This window comes from Pituophis catenifer, unplaced genomic scaffold (genome assembly GCF_029215685.1).
Source record: "Pituophis catenifer annectens isolate HBS135680 unplaced genomic scaffold, rPitCat1.0.hap2 SCAF_9, whole genome shotgun sequence".
Lineage (NCBI taxonomy): Eukaryota > Metazoa > Chordata > Lepidosauria > Squamata > Colubridae > Pituophis > Pituophis catenifer.
The window spans coordinates 1,470,001-1,493,481 of NW_027256889.1; the positions used below are offsets into that span (position 1 = coordinate 1,470,001).

The 23,481-nt window shown below is 48.1% G+C and overlaps 1 protein-coding gene across 1 annotated transcript in view; it reads right to left on the reverse strand.

Moving 5' to 3' along the window:
- NPAS1 (neuronal PAS domain protein 1) overlaps positions 1 to 19,450 on the reverse strand; it is a 31,018-nt gene extending 11,568 nt beyond the window's left edge. The window contains exons 1-5 of the mRNA XM_070949981.1: positions 19,359 to 19,450; positions 17,731 to 17,969; positions 14,219 to 14,233; positions 9,433 to 9,506; positions 5,758 to 5,847 (exon numbers count right to left, since the gene is read on the reverse strand). Coding sequence (XP_070806082.1) covers positions 5,758 to 5,847; positions 9,433 to 9,506; positions 14,219 to 14,233; positions 17,731 to 17,969; positions 19,359 to 19,450 — 510 coding nt within the window. The remainder of the gene's footprint in view (positions 1 to 5,757; positions 5,848 to 9,432; positions 9,507 to 14,218; positions 14,234 to 17,730; positions 17,970 to 19,358) is intronic.
- Between the last annotated feature and the right edge of the window lie 4,031 nt (positions 19,451 to 23,481).

The window sequence follows — 23,481 nt, forward strand, 5'->3', positions numbered from 1 at the left end:
GGTGCACGGATGCCTCTGCAGGAACGCCCCCACCCCCTTTTCTCTGCCTCCTTCCTGCTCCCAGGCCCTCGGCAGCACCCCCAGAGCTCCCCAAGGAAGTCACTTCAAAGTTAGTCCCGGGGGGAGGGGGGAATCTCCCAACCCACCCCCTTCTTTGAGACCCTGCCGGGGTTCTTCCTGCCGAGATTCCAAGACGGCCAGTGTGTCAGGTTCACGTCCTCTGCATTGCAATGAAGGCAGGGCAAAAAAATCGATAAATAATAATGCAGAAGTATTGGCTTTCCCTGGTGAGGGTCGCATGCATTCAAAGGAGCTAGTCCTCATTAAAGATGCGCCAGCTACTCCTCAGCCAGGAGAACGGAGAAAGGGAGGAGTTGGAAGGGGGAGCCGCCGAGGGGGAAGGAGGGTCTGTTTCTGGGTGGGGAGAACCGACACGGCTGCTTCTAAGAGCTGGCAGGGTTTTCAATGCAGGGCAGCCGTGTCTTCATGCCCAACTTCCATTGTGACCTTGGCAAACAGATCTGGGGGAGGGAGGGAGGGAGGGAGGGGGTCCACTTCATACAGCGCCTGGCGCTGCATCGGCCTCCCAGCTTACACAGATCCGAGTGCAAGAAGCCACGGGTGCAACCGAGAGCGAGAGCAGCCCTTTGGGCAAGCAAAGCACAAAGGCAGCTGGAGAAAAGAGCAATGGGCCAAGAGGATTTATTTATATTTATATACATTTATATATTTATTTACTTGGATTTCTATAGCCGTCTATCTCAGCAAACAATTCTGGGCAGCTCACAATTCCAAACACCGTGCAGGTAGTCCTCGACTTACGAACACATTCAAGCCCCCAATTTTTCTTGCTAAGCGAGACCTTTGGTTAAGTGAGTTTTGCCCCATTTTGAAACCTTTCGTGCCATGGTTGCTAAGCGAATCCCTGCCGTTGTTAAGTTAGTCACACGGTTGTTAAGTGAATCTGGCTTCCCCTCTTGCTGGTCAGAAGATCGCGAAAACGGGATCATGTGACCCCGGGACTCTGCGACCGTTGTAAATTTGAGCCAGTTGCCAAGGGTCCGAATTTTGCTCATGTGACCAGGAGGAGGAGGAGGATGGAACGGTTGCTATGAAAAATGGTGATGTCCCTTTTTAAAGTGCCGTTGTAACTTCAAACGGTCACTAAGCGAATCGAGGGCCACCTGTATCACAATTAAAATGTAAAGATAAGATGGATGACCACTATTGTCATTTTCTTTACTGTGAGCACACGGGCCCACGTTAAAAATGAAATTCTGCTGCCTGCTCTCAAAAGAGAATATATTTCTACCCATACACACACATAACACAAACACACGTATACACATATATATATATATATATACACATATACACACACATACATACATCTATACCTATACATACCCTGTTTCCCCCAAAATAAGACATCCCCTGATAATAAGCCCAATCGGGCTTTTGAGCGCATGGCAATAAGGCCAAGCACTTATTTCAGGGTTCAAAAAAATATAAGACAGAGTCTTATTTTTGGGGAAATACGGTATATACCGATATATTAATCACTGTCCATTTTGAATACATAGCAGAAAGAGGCGAGTTCACAAGGTTGGTGATATATAGAAGAAAACTGTGACTGAATCCGGATGTCCGGTTTTTTTTTTTTAAATTTGATTTATATGCCGCCCTTCTCCGGAGACTCAGGGCGGCTTACAGTGCGTTAAGCAATAGCCTTCATCCTTTTGTATATTTTTACAAAGTCAGCTTATTGCCCCCACAATCTGGGTCCTCAATTTACCCACCTTAGAAAGGATGGAAGGCTGAGTCAACCTTGAGCCTGGGGAGAATTGAACTCGCAGTAATTGCAGGCAGCTGGATGTTAAATGCTGCCTTAGGAGGCATTAGCCTCCTACGCCACTCAGGCTCTGCTTTGGGTCCCCCAAAGCCCCGTCCCAGAAGGTGAGAGGTTGTGGAGAGGACGTGTAGCGTCCCAGACTATCCTGCAGACTCTGCTCAAGCATCGCTTATATGCTATATATTTCACATATGCTTACCATAAGAAATACGTTAACACAACAGAAAGCATCAGAACAGTTAAAAAGACATTAAAACATCTTAATTCGAAGTGCAATTTTGGGAATGGGGGGGGGAAGGACGGGGAGGGGATGCCAAGGGCCAGGAAGCCCGAAGAAAGGGGAGCTGAAGGAAAGGACATCTCCGGGGTGCCTGGCGAGGTGGATGCGGGGAAACGGAAGCGCCCGTCAGCCAGGTGGCCGGGCTCCAGCCTGGCATTGTGAGGTTGCCCGGCAGCCGGGAAGACACGGATTGCAGAATGCCATTTATCTCTCGGGCGTTAAGCTGTGTCCGGCTCCTCTGCATTCCCCCTTCCACACAAACCAGGCGCCTCTGCCTTCCTCCAGGGCCCGCGGCAAGGCCCGTCCTCTTCCCGACTCAAGGCGGGCGATCAAAGGCCGCCGTCTCCTTGCCGGAGGTTCGCTCCGGGCATGCAAGACTTGGCTGACAAGCAGTTGAAAAGGCCGGCGCGGGCGCTCGCCTCGGGGCTCCGGCAAGAGAGACATGCCTGCCAGGCTGAGCCGGTCAGACCAGGCGCGGGTATCCTCCTTCCCTCAGTTGCAAGGCGCCTGGAGATGAGATGGCCGGCAGGTAAATTTCTAGCCGGTTTTAACAGTTAGGGTGGGATTAGAACTCACCACCTCCTGGTGACTAGCCCCAAATCACCCAGCTGGCTTTCACCGCTACGGTGGCACTTGAACTCCCAGCCTCCCACTTTCTAGCTTGGTGCCTTAACCGCTAGACCAGTGTTTCTCAACCTCGGCCGCTTGAAGATGTGCGGACTTCAACTCCCAGAATTCCCCAGCCAGCTTTGCTGGCTGGGGAATTCTGGGAGTTGAAGTCCGCACATCTTCAAGCAGCCGAGGTTGAGAAACACTGCGCTAGGCCAAACTGCCTCTTTATTTATATTTCATAAATGTGTATTTCTACATCCAGAGTTGAGATTGCCCCTCTCGCTCTCAGCACAACTTTGGGCGGCGTTATGATGAAAACATGGACAATCTTTCCCCTCCTGGCTGTGTCCCAGAGGAAAAGCAACATGGGCCACTCGCGGCAGGCACGGTGCAACCTGGGACTCCAAATCCTGGCGTAGTTTCATTGCGTGTCGCGAAGGAAAGGGCTGGAAGCAGCCACCCCCCAGAAGCGCCAACCAGCCAGCCTTGGGAGGACGTCACGAATTCAGACGACCTCAACCAGAGACGGCGCGTCCTCCAGACATCCTTCTGGTGACTCACCCGCCGTTCTGGCCACCTCCATAGCAAAGGATGAACCGTGCCCTGCATATTCTGCCAGGCGCCCCGTGGAAGAAGACAGCTGTCATTCACACGTCAGGCACCGCAGGCAGCTCAGCTTCTGAAAAAAACCCACGTCCTTTCCCCCCTTCCCTGTCCTCCTTTTCATCCCCCTCTAATTGCTTAAGGCAAGTGGGTGAGTTGAAAGACACCCCCCCCCTCGGGGGTCTCCCCGCAGAGCTGGCACCTTCGGCGATTGGTCAGAGGCAGCAACGTGGGCCCCTCTTCTGCCGAGATTCAAATCCCAGCACCGTCAGCCCCATTCTTGCCTTGTTCTCAAGGTGAAAAGGAAAGAAAAGAGCGAAGAGAAAGGAAAGAAAAGAAACTGTTGGAAGTGCAGCTAAGTGACTTGTTCCAGAAAAGGGAGGAGGGGGTTTCTGGTAAGGATCTTTCAGGACCCACAAGGTTTCTTCAACGGCGGAAACTGCAGCTTGCAAAACCTTCAAGTAAAAATGGTCATCTGCGAAATTCCTGATTTTGGATTCCTGCAGAATAACACCGCTTTCCTCCTAAGGGGTCTACACCATTGAGCTGTGTAGGGTCTCCTACTTGAGCAGGGGGTGGGACTAGAAGGCCTCTAAGGTCCCTTCCAACTCTGTTCTTCTATATTCTGTATGTCCCCCAAAGTCACTCCAGGCACCGGCTGCCAGCAAGAAAGACGGATGATAAAATTTCTCCCTCTTTTCCATGATTTAATGGAGACTTTCCTATGGGGAGGGGTGGGGGCAACCCCCCAGGTTTGCATCAAGCTGTCCCCGACTAAATCAAAGTAGGAGTACATACAGTCCTTGACTTACAACAGTTCACTTAGTGACCATTTGAACTTACAACAGCACTGAAAAAAAGTGACTTATGACTGGTTTTCACACTTACGACTGTTGAGGTATTCCCTTGGTCACATGATCAAAATTCAGATACTTGGCAACTGACTCATACTTATGCCAGTTGCAGCGTCCTGGGGTCACGTGATCCACTTTTGCGGCCTTCTGACAAGCCAAGTCAACAGAGAAGGCTGATTCACTTAACGACCGGGTCACTAACTTAACAACTGCAATGATTCACTGAAGAACCGTGGTGAGAAAGGTTGCGAAATGAGGTGAAACTCACATAACAAACCTCTCACTTAGCAGCAGAAATTTTGGCCCCAGTTGCCGTCATAAGTCGAGGACTGCCTGTGTTAGGAATGGCACCACAGACAGTCCTTGACTTACAACCATCCATTTATCGACAGTCTGAAGTTATAACAGCCCTTAAAAAAAAGGGGATTTATAATTCAAGCTCAAACACACGGGAGAAAGAAAGGGCATGAATGAAAAGAATTTGGGAAAATTTGGGAGGGGGGACAATGCCCCCTTCCCGGAATTTGGACGTAATCTGGAATTAAAATCTGAAAGTCAACCCAAAGAGGATTATTTATGGGCGAGGATGCCTGGCTCAGAAACGAAAACAGATGCCCATCCCTTTTCGACTGCTGATTTGCAAGGCAGATTTTTTTCTATTTGAGGAGGGGGTGTTTCTCTTGAGTGCTGGGCACTTCTACAGTTTTCTCCCCCCTGTCTTCCTGCCTCAATTTCTCCCGCAGGAAAAGGGGGGGGGATAAACCTTAGCAAATCTCTCTCTCTCTCTCTCTGCCCCCGCGATCAATCAATTCCTGCTTGGAACGAGCCGACTGATCATTGATCATCAATTATCAGACGAAGCTGCCTGGCTGGCGTCATTTCCAGGGGAGATAATTGCGGTGGCTCATTATGTATGTGGCAGAGCGGCTGGCGCACCGAAAAACCAGACGGCGGATGTTCTGGGCGCTCAGCAGGTGAGGCCGGCGAGGACACAGAAGAGGGCGTCAAAACAGCAACTGGGCACGCGGGAACGTTTGCCGGGAAAGATTCCCCGAACCACCAAGTTCATATCAGTATACTCAAAGGTTTCTACGAGTAGTACGTCCTCGTTCATTGGACAACGGCTCAAAGTTACGATGGCCTTGGAGAAAGTGATTTAGGGCAGGGGGTTCCCAATCGGGGGGTGCGAGACGATATTCCTGGGGTTGTGAAAACTTGGGTTTCAAAATTATAGTGTATATGCATAATGATAGGCCTATAATTATTGACTTTTGTAAGGGGGGCGTGAGAATATATCAGAAGCCTTCTAGGCAGTGATGGGATTCAGCCGGTTTGGGAAAACTGTTAGCGGTGACTGCGGGAGACTCTGCCCACCCGCCCGGATGTAATGCGTGACTACTGCGCATGTGCAGAAGTGGCGTGTAAGAGTGTAGCACGCTCACATTTGCGAACCGGTAGGGAAGGTAAGTGAATCACACCTCTGGTTCTAGGAATGCGGGGTATAGAAAAGGCGGGGACCCCTCGATTTAGAACCTGCACTCGTGCACAACACCTACCTGTGAAAGGCCCAGGTAAATAGACACCGTCTCGGAGATGTAAAGGAATTTCCCCTCTTGGTTCAGTGCAAAGACGAAGCCATCCAGGGACTGTGGGGAAAAGGAACACAATTCAACTGCGGTTGTGTGTCTGTGAACACAAACCCATCTCCCCGACAATGCAATTCCCTCCTTTTCCCCAGCAGACTTCAGGGAAAGTCTGCTGGGGAAAGTCTCATTAATGTGCTTTTTGGGTTGTTGTGTGTGAGTGGTTTTTATATTTGTGCCTAGTTGTGTGTGGCTTTTTAGATGTTGATTGGGGTGTTGTTGGCTGGCTAAACACCACACACAGAACAGCCTGAAGCACAGAGAGACCTTCCTTGAATATGGGCTCCATCCAGCAAGAGTCCGAAAGCTCAGAAACTCAAAACTTCTGGTCCCGGGGACCGACCCAGATTGGCTCCTGCAACATTTCTCTTGGGACATGTACGTCTTCGTTTATGGCCACTATAGCATCCTTACGCTTCTCATTCTTCTTTTTCTTGCTTTTCTTTTTTCCTAACTTTTCCCATGACTGTCATTTGATCTGTTTGAGAAATCCAATAAAGCTAATAAAAATAAATAAAATAAAATAAATCCAATAAAAAATAAAAACAAAAGGTAGTGATTTCTTGGGGATCCTCCAGAGAGGGGAACTACAGAGAAGCTGCAAAGAGAGAAGATGGAGGGGGGGGGAGGAATAATCAAACCAACACCCCTCCCCTTTCCAAAATTGTTCCGGAAAGCAGGAAATTGCTCTCTTGGGCGCCCCAAAGAGGAAGCCTGAAATGGCCCTTTGAATCTAACCATGGCAACTCATCCCCCACGCCAGGAAATTTGGCTTCTTCATCAACCCTCCAAAGCTGAGCCATGACCCTCCAAAGGCAAAGCCCCCCCACCCCACCTCTTTTCAAGGTATTTTGGGGAAGTTACAAAATCAGCCCCAGAGCAGGAAAGACGGACATCCTGAACTCAGAGCCTGAAGTTTTCCAAGTTTGGAGACAAACTCATCCCGGCACATATGGGGGGGGGGGGGTGTCTTGGCTTTGAAGGGTCACCTATAAGGGCACCTCCTTGCACAAGCAGAATCTGTGAATAAAGACAGCTGGGCACAGAACCAGAGGGTGCTGCTAATTCATTTCTCTGGGATCTGAGTTCAAATCTTCAGAGAGATGGAAGGAGGTGGTTTTTCTACCAATCACTTTGTTGGGGAAATTATCTCGTAAGGGACCTTTAATGCAATAAAATCAGTTGATATCTATCTATCTATCTATCTATCTATCTATCTATCATCTATCTATCTCTATATCTATCTATCTATCTATCTATCTATCTATCTATCTATCTATCTATCTATCTCTACCTATCCCATCCATCCATCCATCTTATCTCTCTCTCTCTCTTTCTATCTATAAATCTATCATCTCTCTTTCTCTCTATCTGATCATTTCTCGCCTTTATTGTTTTCACAAGTAAGTCAAGGCAGCAAACATATCCAACACACCTTCCTCCTTCTCCTATTTTCCCCCACAACAACCCTGTGAGGTGGGGTTTGATGAGAGAGAAGGACTGGCTCAATGTCACCCAGCCGGCTTTCGTGGCTATGAAAAGGACTAGAACTCACGATCTCCCATTTTCTAGCCTGGTACCTTAACCTGCTAGACCAAACCTCCTTCTGCTTCCTCATCTTCAGTCAATTTCTATGGGGCAGCCCCCAATCCCCTCCTAATAAAATGGGAGGGGGGGAAGCCCAGGGATCCCACCCACCCTTTTTTCTGTTCTCCTCAACAACCCACCGAGACGTTCTCTGGTGCCAACCATTTAAATGCTGCGGCAGTGACCTCCGAGCAGACTTGATGGTGGGGGGGAGAAGCAATTTTATCTGTCAGCGGTAATTAACACGTCTGAACATTAATTCCCTGCCGTTCCTCTTCCACGGCTCTACTGGGGTTGTGCCAAAGCATTTCCTCAATGTCACCTGTTGCCCGGGAGTCGGGACTCCTCCACTTCCCTAGAGCAGGGGTCTCCAACCTTAGCAACTTTAAGCCTGGAGGACTTCAACTCCCAGAATTCCCCAGCTGGGGAATTCTGGGAGTTGAAGTCCTCCAGGCTTAAAGTCAGGTGTGGGATTCAGCCGGTTCAGTAGTTACCGCCAGTGGCTGGGCCCACCCACCCGCTCGAGCACTATCCTGTCCTATACAATTGCCATGTTTTTTGATGCAGCACGCATGTCCGCAAGTGCACGTTTTTGCTTCTGGGCGAACCGGTTGTTAAATTATACGAAGCCCACCTCTGCGGTTAAAGTTGCCAAGGTTGGAGACCCCTGCCCTAGAGGCTGGGTGGTGGGTGACGAAGCAAAGGACCCCTCGTGGCCCTGGACAGACCGACTTCCGTGCAACCTACTTCCAAAGCCTGGCAGATAAAAGTAGCCAGAAAACCTCCGATTTCCTTTTTTAAGTGAAAATTTCTGGGAAGGAAGAATTGGCAGAGACGCCCAGAGAAATGTCTCACCACCCGAAACCAGTTCTACGGCACAGGAAAGTCCTCCAACTTACGACCGTTCGTTTTGTGACCGTTCAAAGTTACAACGGCCCTGAAAAAAAGTGACTTTTTCACACTTATGACCGTTGCAGGGTCACGTGACTTCCATTCAGATGGTTGGCAACTGGTTCGAATTACGGGGCTGGCAAAGGATCCAACGGAAAAACGGCAGTGCGAATAGAAACCGCAAACGGCTTCCAGCACCTTTGTAATAATTGGGGAGGGGTCTTTTGTGGGAAGAGAAGGCAAAAGTTTCCTGCCCACCATCTGTTCCCCCAATCTTCCCATACACACCGAGGGACAAATCAAATTGCTTCCCAATAAATCTGCATTAGCTCCCGAAAGGGGCTGGCGGAGGCGGCCGGCGGCACCAGGAGCCTGGGAAGAAATCTATTTCCAAAGGGGCTCCCACCTGGCCGAGCAGCCAAACCAGGTTAAGGCCTCGGTTTCCCTCTGTGCCGAGGCTGGAGCAAAGCCCCTAACTCAATTGGTCCCCTCGCCTGCCACCCCCTCCTCGCTCTCTCACACCTGCATCCAGCGCTGGCTAATTAGGTTCCCTCCAAGGGAGGGAGGGAGGGAGGGGTCCCCCCAAACCCACCATGGCTGAACCAGCCGAGCCCAGAGCCATGTCCTGAATGCAGAATTTCTGGGTCTTGAGAGAGAGGGAGGTGGGGGAGGGGGCTCAGGGGTAGGGAGGGATCGGTGGTCAGCCCCGGTTGCCTGTGGGAGGGGGAAGCTGGGTTGGAGAGTGGTAGGTGGGGGGCACGAATGGACCAGAAGACGAGGGAAATAAGGCCTCAGATCCACTTGCTTGTTTTCCTGCCAGGCCTTCACAATTTGCACACTTGACATGCACAGAGGCAACTGGTCTGGAGACTCATATAGTTAACTGGAGATTTATTTACTTTATTCAATTTGCACAGTCCTCAAGTTATGACTGGATGCTTAAAGATGGTTCAGACTTATAACAGGGGGAAGGCGGGAGGGAAGGGAAGAAGGAAGAAAGGGAGGCAGGGAGGGAGGGGGAAGGAAGGGAAGGGAAGGGAAAGGAAGTAAGTAAGTTGTCATGGGAGGAACCCTGGTGAACCCCAGGTGGAGGACACAGTGTGGACTTACCTGAAGGATGTGGCCTCCTAAGTGCTTTTCAAAGAGCTCCGTCAGCAGCCCGTTGATACTCCTCCGACTGGAAGCTGGAGAGAAACCAAGATCAAAAGGTCAGCGAGGAGGATCCAGTGTGGCAACCTCCCCCTCCAGTGGGCTTCTTGGGGTCGTGAAGCCTGAGAGATCCCTTGCTACGGGCAGGATCTGGCTAAGAGGAATCAAAGCTCCTGGGATATCTGTTCTGCTTGTTCATTCATTCATTCGATTTATATGCCTCCTCCATTGCTTTCCTTCTCCCAGGTAGTCCTGAGAGTCCAAACCTCAGCTCAGAGTTGGGGGATCTTAAAGAACAGATCACAGACTCCCTCAAATTCCCCACCCGTCTGAGATCCCGGATCTGGATCTAGATCTAGACCAAATGTTTCTTAATCTTTGCCCTTTTAAGATGGATAGACTTCAATGTCAAGGATAGATAGATGATAGATATATATAGATACCGGTAGATTAGATTAGATTAGATTAGATTAGATTAGATTAGATTAGATTAGATTAGATTAGATTAGATTAGAATAGATTAGATAGATAATGATAGATGAGATAGAGATAGATAGATAATGATTATCTAATCTATCATTAGATAATATATATAAAATAGATTAGATGATAAATATATAATATATATATATAATCTAATCTATCTAGATGATATATTTATTTATTTATTTATTTATTTATTTATTTATGATGATAGATTAGATATAGATAGATAATGATAGATGAGATAGAGATAGATAGATAATGATAGATTAGATAGGATATATAATGATAGATTAGATAGATAGATAGATAGATAGATAGATAGATAGATAATGATAGATGAGATAGAGATAGATGAGATAGATAGATAGATAGATAATGATAGATGAGATAGAGATAGATGAGATAGATAGATAGATAGATGATTTAGATAGATAGATAGATAGATAGATAGATAGATAGATAATGATAGATGAGATAGAGATAGATGAGATAGATAGATAGATAATTTAGATAGATAGATAGATAGATAGATAGATAGATAGATAGATAGTTGTTTTCGTAGATTTTCACGGGTAGAGGTATGCAAGTTTTGGTGTATTCAGGTCTTTTCTCGTGTAAGATTGAGAGGATCTCGTCGAAACGTCGCCAAAATACTCTCAATCTTACACAGGAAAAGACCTGAATACACCAAAACTTGCAAAGATAGATAGATAGATAGATAGATAATGATAGATTAGATAGATGATATATAAGGATAGATTAGATAGATAGGTAGATAGATAATGATAGATGAGATAGATGAGATAGATAGATAGATAGATAATGATAGATTAGATAGATGATATATAATGATAGATTAGATAGGTAGATAGATAATGATAGATGAGATAGAGAGATAGAGAAATAATGATAATTAGATCAATGATATATAATGATAGATTAGATAGATGATAGATAGATAAATAATGATAGATGAGATAGAGATGGATAGATTAGATAGATAGATAGATAGATAGATAGAGATAGAGAGAGAGAGAGAGAGAGAGAGAGAGATGTGGGTTAATTTGATCCAGGAATATCTAGAGAAGGAACAAATAAGCAGAGCTTTTGGCTGGCATCTGCAGAGGAGGGTCTCTGGCCAGGACCCTCACCTAGCACGGGGGGGGGGAGGGGAGGCGCCAGAGGTGAAGGAAGGTGCTGAATTTGGGGGAAGCCAAGGATAGAGCCGGAGGGGGAAGGAAGGAGGTGGGGGGAAGGACAGGACGCGCCATTGTGTCCTGCACATTCCTGCCAGACGAGAGGAGAATATTTATCAGCCCCGGCATTCACAAGAATCCCGGCCAAGCTGAAAAGCTCGCCAGCCCCTAGGTTAACCTTTCCTCCAGCCCCACCGTCCCCCTCCCCCACAACTGGCTGGGGACCGAAAAAGGGGAAGGAAGGTGGGCTGGAAGGGACCCACACGTGCGGGGAATGCCGAATGGGGCTGCATTGGGCTTTCCACAGTAGCATCCTGAGCTCTCTTTCCTAACGGCCTTTCTGATTTTTTTTTTTCTACAGCCCAACCAACCACCTGTTCAGAAGTTCCACAGAGTTTGTGGGCTGTTTTCACTTCTTATTTATCTCTCTTTTTTTTTTCCCTTAATTATTCATCCTTTGTTTTTATGTGGTTGAGGAGGAGGCCACACTCGGAATCCTGCGTCCGATTTTGGTCTCCAGGCTACCAAAACAAATGTTAAGACTCTGGAAAGAGTGCAGAGAAGAGCGACAAAGATGATGAAACAGGGGGGGGTCTCCAATCTTGGCAACTTTAAGACTTGTGGACTTCAACTCCCAGAATTCCCCAGCCAGCATAGCTGGCTGGGGAATTCTGGGAGTTGATGTCCACAAGTCTTAAAGTTGCTAAGTTTGGGCACTCTTGTGATTAAAGGGGCTGGAAGCTAAACTATACAATAAAAAAAAATTGAAGGAACTGGGAATGTCTGGTCTAACAAAGAGGAGAACTGGGGGGGGGGCATATGATAGCATCTTGTGATATTCGAGGGGCTGTCCCAGGAAAAAAAAAGGGGGGGGTTCCACCTATTCTCCAAAGCCCCCGAAAGCAGAACAAGAAGCAACGGATGGAAACTAATCAAGGAGAGAAGCAACCTGGAATTAAGGAGAAATTTCTTTAATTGTGAGAATAATTCGTCAGTGGAACACCTTGCCTCCAGAAGTTTGTGGGTCCTCTTAATGAACTTCAGCAACTCACTTAACAACGGTGGTCCGGAAGGGCGTAAACATGGGGCTCACTTCCCCAAAAGTTTCCCCAAACTTGCTTCCCAACTGTCTCGCTTAGCAGCGGAAATGTTGGGCTGAATTGGGGGTCGTAAGTCGAGAACTACCTGTAGCCAGACCCAGAGGCTAAAACCCCACCCCAAAAAAAGGGGGAAGACGGCTTGTTCACTTTAGGCAGCAAAACTGATTGGACATGGGGTACAAAGGGCGCCAATCTTTTGGGGAAACTGTTTTTTCAAGGAGAAAAGCAATAAAAAATAAAAATCATATTTTCCTCCTTCTTTCTCTCTCTCTCTCTCTCTCTTTCTCTCTCTCTCTATCTTTTTAAATCGCTGCGGCAGCTTCAGAGGCGCTGTTCAGAACGGCTGCCTCGGTTATCTGTACAAATTTACTTGTAACTAACAAACAGAGACCGACTTGACAGACAATCGGGAACAATACGAGCTCCGCTAATTGCTGCAATTTCCTCTGTCATTTTCTTTAATTCCTTCATTTTTCCTCTCTCGAAATAACCCCACAGGTCAGACAGAATGCTCCTATAATTAAAAGCATTTAATGCAAGAATTAGAAAGCTGCTCACATTATGGGGAAGGGAAGGGGACAGAAGCTGGGGTGGGGGTATTGTTAGCCCCCCACCCACCCTCTTTTCAGGTTTGCAACTTGCCAACTTTTCAAAGCCCTAAAACAGCATTCCCCCCCCCCCAAAAAAAAGAAAGAAAAAGAGAGAGAGGGGGAAAGAAAGAAGGAAGGAAGGAAGGAAAAGAAAGGAAGAAACGGGAAGAGAGGAAAGAAGAAAAAGAGAAAAAGAGAAAAAGAAGGAAGGGAAGGGAAGAAAGAAGGAAAAAAGAAGAAAGGAAGAAAGGAAAGAAAGAAGAGAGAGGGGAAAAATTAACTTGGAAAAGATGAGATTTCTTTTCCTTTCCTATTATTTTTTTTCTCAATTTTTTTTCAGAAGAAGCCCTAAAAAAGCAAAGAGGGCAGAAAAATGTTGGGATGAATCCCCCGGGATGCCAACCCTGCCTGATGATGTCATCTTGCAAAAGTTGCAGATCTGCATGACATCATCGGGACCCACCCCGTTATGATTGGCGTTGAAAGCCAATGAATTTGTCCGTCAATAAAATGCAACTTTTATCCCTGTTGTAACGAGACACAAAACGGCCAAAGGAGATTTTCCTGAGAGCGGGTGGGCTTTATTTGAAACCGGGTGGGGGGGGGGCGGATTTGTCTCCAAACTTGGCCACTTTAAGAGTTGTGGGCTCTGAATGAGGGTTAACATCACAATCTGCTGAGATTATCGTAGCTGCAACACTTCATAAGGACGGCTCGGCCTAATCACTGAATTCTTTCTCCAAACGCCTAATTACGTGGGAGAATAAAGCCGCCAGCAACACTGGGGATGATGGGTCCACAGCTGCAGCCCATTCTTCCCAGCCGGGCTGCCACGGAATTAGCTGCAGCTGAGAGGCCAAAGAATTCGCCCGTCTCCCTTGGGGTTGGTGGAGTTTGGGGGAATCACATCCGCTGCTTAAGCAGGAGATGGGGGAAAGGGAGTAGGATAATGTCAACTGTCCCAGGCATCCTAGGAATGGTTTTGGATGTAATAGGCGACTTCTGCTGGACTACTCAGAAGTTGCGTGTTGCATTCTCTATCCTTGCAATGCTCTGTAAGGGAACTGTGGTGGAATGGGGTCTGGATTCCCGGAGGGCAAAGTGGCAACGGAGCTTGGAAAGACGGCTAGGGAGAAAGGGGGTTCAAGGGCTTCCAGGATATATCTATAGTTATGCAAATAGTTTATTTAGGGCTGTGGTGTTCTCGGAGCTGGGTGGTTTTCTTGCAGATATTTCATGACCCAACTAGGGAACATCGTCAGTGCTAGAAGGGAGTAGGGTATGTGGAGAGGAGGAGGAAGAGGAGGAAGAGGAGAGGAGAAGGCGAACTGTGGGGTCCTTGGTGCTTTCTGAGCTTGCTTATTTTCTTGCAGACGTTTTATGACCCTAACTAGTAACATCATCAGTGCTGGGTTTATGGAGAGGAGGAGGAGGAAGAGGATTGTGGGGTCCTTGGGGCTCTCTGAGCTTGGTTGTTTTCTTGCAGACGTTTCATTACCAAACTAGGGAACATCATCAGTGCTAGGCGGGAGTGGATGGAGAAGAAGGGGAGGAGGAAGAGGAAGGTGTGGCACAGTGTGGCAAGGCAGGCTCCCCCCGTGGCACAGCACAGTCAGCGATGCCATGAAGCATGGAAACCAGCCTGTTTCTCACCCAACCCCTTTGCCGAACCTGGACAAAACCAAACCTTGTTTTGTTCCAGGTTTCCCGCCAGTCCTTGAGGCCTCCTCTGCCTGTCCTGTTCCACCTCGCCCTCCTTCTCCCAGACATGTCCTGCCCCCGGCTCCAGGTGTGACTTATATTTGCATATATTTATTTATTTACGTACATTTATTTATTCATACCCTGCCTTTATTATTTTGACATGTATTTACGACAGTTCAGTCAAATGTTGAACTACGAGCTCTTTGGAGTTTGTAGGCGGGGGGTATTGTGGGATTTTTTTTAATCAAAGGGGCGTGGCTTCATTGTGGGGCTGTGGACGCCATTTTGACTTTTTTGACTGTCCTGGCAAATGCCTCTGCTGTGCGGCACTTCACCAGGTCCCTAAAATGTCCATTTCAGCCCCAACCCCATTTCCTAAGCCTTTGCTTTTCACTCCCCCACATTCATGAAGTGACTCCGGGAAAAGCGAAATTAAAAATAAAATAAAATCAGGCTCCGTTTTCCTTGTCAAATTAGGGGCAATTTGAACAATTGGTCTCCCTCCAGAGGCTTCATGACGCAGCGACTGATCTACCAGCAGGACATTAATCGGGTTTTTTTCCACCTAACAAAGTCTCAGAAAGAGACTGAAACCCCCTAAACGAAAACCTGCTGCTAATTGTGCTAAAGCAATTGATTAGGGCCTTGCCCCCCCCCCCCGACGGAGAGGGTAATTGGGGGGGTGAGGACTCTCTGCAGCCTGTGTGTGTCTGTGTGTGTTGTGTTGAGGACTGCAGTTATGCAAGGTATAAAATGATGTTTTTTGGGTTCGAAGGAAGGAAGGAAGGAAGGAAGGAAGGAAGGAAGGAAGGAAGGAAGGAGAAATAAATAAAGAAATGAAGGAAGGAAGGAAGGAAAAGAAAAAAGGGAAGGAAGAAAGAAAGAAAAGAAGGAAAGGGAAGGAAGCATAAAAGGAAAAGGGAAGGAAGGAAGGAAAAAGAATAGAAGAAAGAAAAAAGAAAGGAAGGAAGGAAGGAAGGAAGGAAGGAAGGAAGGAAGAAATAAAGGCAGGAAAGAAGGAGTGAAAAGAAAAAGGGAAGGAAGAAAGAAAAGAAAAAGGGTAGGAAGGAAAGGGAAGGAAGCAAAAAGGGAAAAGAGATGGGAGGAAGGAAGGAAGGAAGGAAGGAGAAATAAAAAAATAAAGGCTGGAAGGAAAAAAGAAAAAAGGGATGGAAGAAGGAAAAAAGGAAAGGGAAGGAAGCATAAAAGGAAAAGAGATGGAAGGAAGGAAGGAAAAAAGGAAAGAAAGAAAGAAAGAAAGAGGAAGGAAGGAAGAAGAAAGAAATAAAGAAATAAAAGCAGGCAGGAAAGAAAGAAAAGAAAAAGGGAAGGAAGGAAAGGGAAGGAAGCAAAAAAGGGAAGGAGATGGAAGGAAAAAAGAAAAGAAGGAGGGAAAGAAAACCACCACCATGTACTAATGGAGCCAGGATATTATCCTTAAATACTACAAACATTCTCAGAATATTGGCATAATGGCAGCTATGCAGCCCCTGCCCCCTCCCAAAATACATCTCGAAAAACCCCTGCCCACCTCCTCTTGCGATAATGAATCATCCTGCCTGGCATATTTCCTTTCCACCACTCAACCAGTTAATTTAAATTGATTTTAAATTTTGTATTGGTATGTTTTTTATCCTTGGCTGTGCACTGCCCTGAGTCCAATAGGAGAAGGGCGGTATATAAATTGAAATAATAATAATAATAATAATAATAATAATAATAATAATAATAATAATAATAATAATAATAATTTAAAAAAAACCATGTTTCTAGTCCTCATTGCAAAACGCAAACTCATGAAGCTACAGACATCCTCCCCCAACCAAGCCCCACCTTTATGGGGCAAGAACGGGGGAGGGGCAAAACTCCTGAGCCATTTCAGACCCCAACCTTTTTTTAAAACTGGACGCCCAGATGCAGGGAACCGCAGCTTTTAAAAAGTTATTTGAGGCCTCCGTTTGGCAAAGGCAACCTTGACCAAGAGGAGTTCCCTGCAGATTTGGGGTGCCCCCCCAAGACACCCCCCCATGAGCTGGGGAGGAAGGAGAGAGTAAAAGAGGAACAAAATGCCTCCCCCCCTCCTCAGTGCTGGAATCCGCTGTTGCAGGAGGGGAGGGGGCTATGAAGGGCGGCCCCCCCACCCATCTCCCCCCAAACAATAGACAGATGTTATCAGCACCCTCGTTATGTGGCTGGTAATTACCCCACAGCTAATGATAGTAATCAGAAAATCCCACAAGCGTATTCTTCCCAGGCAGTTAATTTATTTAATTACAGACTTTGAAGCCGCATTATTTAAATGGCGATTTATTGCCTGGCTAATCAATGCCATTTTGCCTGGGTAAGGGGCTGCGGGCAGGCGGGCCTGGGGCGGTGGGCCGGGATGCCTCTGTGCTGGAATGGAGCCTTCAATTGGCCGGGTCTGGGCAGGGGGCTGGACTAGATGGCCTCCGGGGGCCCCAGCAAGTCTTCCGTCCTGGACGTTCTCTCCCTGCAACATCTACACATTGGGAAGAAAGGAACTGTACAGGGAACCCTCCACTTACAACCATTCGCTTAGTGACCGTTTGAACTTACGACGGCGCTGAAAAAAGGGACCTAGGACCATTTCCCACGACCGTTGCAACATCCCTTCGTCACATGATCAAAATTCAGATGATTGACAACTGACTCGTATTTATGACAGTCGCGGTGTCCCCTGTTGCGACCTTCTGACCAGCCAAGTCAACGGGGAAGCCAGATTCACTTAACAACCGTGCTGCTCACTTAACAGCTGCCTCAAGACAGGTCGTAAAATGGGGCACAACTCACTGAACAAATGCCTCGCTTAGGGACGGAGGTTTTGGGCTCAATTGGGGTCCTCGGTTGAGGACTCCCTGTAGTTTGGCCATTGCCATCTTCCTAAGGGCTGAGAAAGAGTGGCTGGCTCAGGATCACCCAGCTGCGTCCATGCCGAGAGGAGGATTAGAACTCGGGATCTCCCAAATTGTAGTCTGGAGCATTCCCCAACCTTGCTCTCTTTTTCGTTTTACTTGCAATAAAATTCGGGCTTTCACTCTGCCCCCCCCCACAGCTCCCTTCTGTAGCTCTGCAGCTCAGGTTGCCCACCGTCCACTCCAAGCCCCCTGCCTGTCCCATCCCGTCCCCTGCCCCTCTCTCCCCGCATGAGTCCCCTGCACCCACCGTTGCCCGCCGGGGCCGGGGCCTCTGCCCGCAGGGTCCAGGGGGGGTCGCCCTGGAGGGCAAAGGTGCGCATCTTCAGGTAGGTGATGGTGAGACGGACGATGGAGGCCTTGTCCAGCTGGCTGGTGATGGCGCCGGGCAGCGGCAGGAGCTTGGCCAGTTCGTAAAACTCGAAGTTTTCCTTGCCTCGGCGGGAACGAGCTGCGTTGCGGGATTTTTCCTTCCGTAGAGCCTGCAGGCTGGGGGAAGGGAGGATGGAAAGAAGGAAGGGAGGAGAAAGAGAAGGGAGGGAGAGAAAGAAGGAGGGAGGGAGAAAAGAAAGAGGGAAGGAAAAAGAGAAAAGGGAGAAAGAGAAAGAAGGAAGGGGGGAGGGAGGAAGGAAGGAGAAAGAGAAGGGAGGGAGAGAAGGGAGGGAGGGAGAAAAGGAAGAAAGAGGGAAGGAGGAAGGAGAAAAAGAAAAGGGAGAAAGAAGGAGGAAGGAAGGAGAAATAGAGAAGGGAGGAAGAGAAAGAAGGAAGGGGGGAGGGAGGAAGGAAGGAGAAAGAGAAGGGAGGGAGAGAAAGAAGGAGGGAAGGAGAAAAGGAAGAAAGAGGGAAGGAGGAAGGAGAAAAAGAAAAGGGAGAAAGAGAAAGAAGGAAGGGGGAGGAAGGAGAAATAGAGAAGGGAGGAAGAAAAAGAAGGAAGAAGAAAGGAGGATGGAGGGAGGAAGGAGGAAGAGAGAAGGAAGGGAGGAAAAGAGAAAAGGAAGTGGGCGGGGAGGTGGGAGGGAAGGAAGGAAAGAAGGAAAAGAGAGAGGCAGGAAAATAAGCTGAGCTAAGGGAGAAAAGGTCAGTGGTCCTCCAACACCCATGCACCCCAGTCAGCTCAGTCAGGGATGATGGGAGCTGTAGTCCAAGACTATCTAGACATATACCGGTCCTGGGAATTTAAACACAGCATCATAAATCGCTCACCTTTTTCTACCAAACAGCCGACCAAATGGGCCACCTTGAGATATGGAAAGATAGGAGAGTCGGGGGCTCTTTTTCCCAATGCCCCCCATGCCCCCTTTTGGGTAAAAATACCAGAACTGCCAAAACCGGGTGCCTCCAACTGCCCTTGTCCCTAGAGAAAGCCACCCAGGAAGGCGTACTCAAGCTTCCCTTGCAACTCCCCAAAATAAGATTTTGGGGTGCCCCCCCCCCTCCTGCCTCAATCTGGCAGCCCCGGACAGGGCTTGGGTTCGGGTCCAGCTTCCTCCCGTTTATCTCCCCCTTCCTTTCTGAGCTATGACAGCCCCTCCCCCAACCCGGCCCCTCCAAAGCTGCCCACCTCCCACCCCCATCGTTCCCCCCCGAGGGGTCTGTGCCCACAAGAAGGGTCCCAGCAGCCCTCCGACCTTCCAAACAGCCCTTCGAGGTAGGCTGAGAGAGCATGCCAGGGTCTAAGGCAGTGTTTCTCAACCTCGGGCAGGTGAAGATGGGCGGACTTCAACTCCCAGAATTCCCCAGCTGGCAACGCCAGCTGGGGAATTCTGGGAGTTGAAGTCCGCCCATCTTCACCTGCCCGAGGTTGAGAAAAACTGGTCTAAGGGGACAAAATACAAGCTCTCGGCCACCCAGCCCAATGCCCACCGGATGCCAACTTACCAGGGCACCGGCTGGTTCTTGACCAGCAGCCCCTGCAGGAAATCCCACTCTACGCTGACGCACTTGAGCTCGCTGCCGTAGAGGGAGGCCATGGTGCCCAGCGGGGACCATCCGACTGGCGCTGGACACACGAGGTCACTTAGAAGGTCCTCCGGTCACCGATGCCCTTCAGGGACGCAGCCTCCTGAAAGACCTGGGGGGTGGGGGAAAGTCCCTGTCACATCTCTTTCTCTTAATACAGGTGGTCCTCGACTTATGACCACAATCGAGCCCAACATTCCCGCTGCTAAGTGAGACGTTTGTTGAGTTTTGCTCCAGTTTATGACCTTTCCTTGACCTAGTGGTTAAGTGAAACATTGCCGATGATAAGTGAGTAACCCGTTGTTAAGTGAATCTGGCTCCCCCCACCCCATTGACTTGGTTTGACAGAAGGTTGCCAAAGGGGGATCACGTATAAGTATTTAATTTAATTTAATTTAATTTCCAATTTATATTGGAATTATACTTATAAGTATAAGTATAATTTTATTTCTATACCACCCTTCTCCTGAAGGACTCAGGGCAGTGTACAGCCTATTTAAAAACACAAGACAAACATCAATTAAAAATTAAAAATTATTAAATTAAATAATTATTAAATAAACGTGATCCCAGGATGTTACCACCGTCGTAAATACGAGTCAGTTGCCAATCCGAATTGTGATAGTGTGAAAAACCATCATAATTCACTTTTTTTCAGTGCTGCTGTAACTTTGAACGGTCACTAAATGCTACTGAACTGGAAACTTTGTGGACTTCAACTCCCAGAATTCCCCAGCAAGCATGCAGGGGTTCTGAGCTCCTGATCAAAGGGTGGGGGGGAACCCTCAAGTTTCTAGTCCTTATGCTTGGGAGGGGGAGAGGAAGAGCCGGGTGTTTAGAAGATGTTTTTTTTTTCTTGCTACATTAATTATTATCCTTTTTTGTGGGGAACTGCACGAAGAAAAATATTTTCTGATAACAGTCGGTGGCATTCTGAAATTGCTTAATGACCGGTTTCCAGGCCTCGCTTTTCCCAATTATCTCAAAAAGACCCTCCAGTCGAGATTTTAGAATTAGGCGCCTGTGGAAAGAAATCAGCAATCCGTTAAAATTCCGAGGATGGCTAATCAGCCTTTCTTTTTTAAAAAACAACAACAACAACAACAACAACAACAACAACAACAACAACAATAATAATAATAATAATACACCCCTTGAATTCCTCCCCATCAGAGAGCTGGAGAGTTGCCTTCTGCTTTTCACCAGCGGCAAACTGCAGAATTTGTTCCGTCTTTCGGGAAAATGGCATGGAAGGAGCAGCATCTTCAATTGTTTCGCACTCAGGACCCGTACTCAGCCCTTTTGCCCTCTCTGCTGCCACTTAGGAGTTTCCCCTTTTGCATGGCAAATGTGGGCAAGGGTTTTTTTTTTTTTTTGTGGTTCACAGAGGGAGGAAGAGAGTACAGGCAGTCCTCAATTTACAACGTTTCACTTAGGGACCATTTGAAGTTACAATGGCACTGAAAAAAGGGACACGTGGCCGTTTTTCACACTTGTGACCATTGCAGATTCCTGCGGTCACGAAATTCAGACAGATTGGCAACTGGCTCATATTTATGACGGCTGCGGGGTCTCTGGGGGGGGTGGGGTCATGTAATCCCCTTTTGCGACCTTCCCACAGGTAAAGTTGTTTATGGGGAAGCCAGATTCACTTAATGTCCGGGAGACTGACTTTTGGCAAGAAAGGTGGTGAAATGAGGCAAAAACTCACTGAACAAATGTCTCGCTTAGCAACAGACATGTTGGGCTCATCTGTGGTTGTAAGCCGAGGACTACCTGTATAAACGACGAGCAGCCATCGACAAAACTGAGCTTCCGGGTTCAGAAGACGTGTATCTGAACCCTTTGTGGGGTATGATTGCAAGCTTAAACGGGCTGCACCCGGATCTTCGTGGAATTGTTTGAGTTTTTAAGATGGTTTTAGATCTGTTCTTGCTAACTTTAAGACCTGGGGACTTCGGCTCCCAGAATTCCCCAGCCGGCACTGAAAAAAGTGACTTAAAAGTGACGGTCCTCACACTTATGACCGTTGTAGCGTCCCCATCATCACGTGATCAAACTTCGGGCACCTGGCAACTGGCACGCTGATTACAGAGTCACCTGATCACCGCAGCTGTCTTCCGACAAGCAAACTGAACACGGGAAGCCAGATTCACTTAACAACCGCATGATCCATTTAACAACCACGGCAAAAAACATCGTAAAATCGGGAGCAACTCGCTTAACAACCACCTTGCTTAGCAATGGAGATTCCGATCCCTGTTTATGATCGTAAATTGAGAACGACCTGTAAATCCTGAATCTGGAAACTCAAAGCTCCGGAAATTTAGGATACAAATTCAATGTTTCTCCCAAGCTTTCCCCGAACAATCAGAGGAGCAATCCAGAGACCGGCTCTTCGAGCAGCAAACTTCAAGGCAGAGATGCAATCGTCGCAATAAAATTCACCAACAAGAGTTTGCAGCCCGTCGAGACGCAAGAGTGAGCCAATTTTCCCCAAGCGACGAGGCTGCATCCATCAACAGTTAAATGCACTACAGTGACTCTTGGCTGAGAAGGCCCATTTCTCTCGCCTTTATTCCTGATTACAGAATAACAGAGTTAGAAGGGACCCTTGAGATCTTCTAGTCCAACCCCCTGTTCAGGAGGAAACCCTATAGCATTTCACACAGATGGTTGTCCAATCCCTTCTTAAAAACCTCCGGTGTTGGGAGTACCCACAACTTCTGGAGGCAAGTTGTTCTCCCTTTGAAAACAGGGAGACCCCCAATGGAAGCAACCTACCCTAACCTAATGGGTTTTTAAATACTTCGGGAAGCCAATTGGATTTAATTCTGTTTTAAATTATTTTAAATTTTGTATTGTATGTATTTTAATCTGGCTGTGCACCGCCCTGAGTCCTTCGGGAGAAGGGCGGTATACAAATTTAAATATAATAATAATAATAATAATAATAATAATAATAATAATAATAATAATAACCCTAATCTTAACCCTAACCCTAACCTGACCAAACTGCTCTTCTGAAGTTCTTAATTTGCCACCAAATGTGAGATCACAGATCCAGAATCAACATGTTTTAAGACAGCCAACCCCTGAATTTGCAGCTCCCACCGGAGTAGCTGGTTGCTTTCCGTCACAGATGTGGGGTCCCTTCGCCTATTTACGGTGTGGGTTGGATAACCAGAGGCTTCCCCCCTTCCCCAGCAAGTGGTAAGGCGGGAGGGGCAGCCTTCCTGGCTAAAGGGGTCTTTGCCCCCTGTTAGCACCAGGAAAGTGGGCGACCCAGACTTCAGGGCCAGAGATCTCTGCAGAATGGCAATGGACCGTCGGCCCTTCCTGCTTCTTCATCACTTCAATCGCAAATAAATCAAGACAGGAAGCGCCTGTCACTTACTTCTCAACTCCGAGAGAGAATGACATTCCCAGGACGAACGTTACCTAACGGAGCGAGGCCGTAGGAAAACTGTTCAACATCCTGACACGAAGCCAGGAAGATGGAAAGCCTGTTTGCCACGGACGGCTACACGCTTGCAACCTGCACCTGTCTCAGCCCGGCACGCGTACCAGACCCTTTTGCCAGCCGACGAACCCGCCACGGGCCACCCGTCCTCCCTCCGTCCCCCTCCCCACGCATCCAACGCGCGAGCGCCCACGCATACCGATCCGGAGGCACGCACAACTGCACTCGCACCCCGTCTCCCATACCAATACAAAACCCACGCCTCTTGCGCATATAAAATGGAGATCATCAATAGACACGCCGCCTGGCGCATACCAATGGGCAGCCTCTGGAGCTTGGCTAGCCACCTTTGCAAGCTCGGGCAGGGCAAAAGGGGGCAGGGGGCGAAGGCCCTCCTGGGCTTTGCGGAGTCCTGAAACTTTGCAAAGGCACGCTTGGGGAGGGGGGAGGCAGGGGCAGGAGAGCAGCGGGAGTGCTGTGGGGGGGAAGGCAAATTAGGGATTATAAAGAGAGCCTCAGCCCCCATTTGGAAGGGGGCGAAGGGGAAGAGATGGGGGGTCCACGCAGACTTGCCTTTCA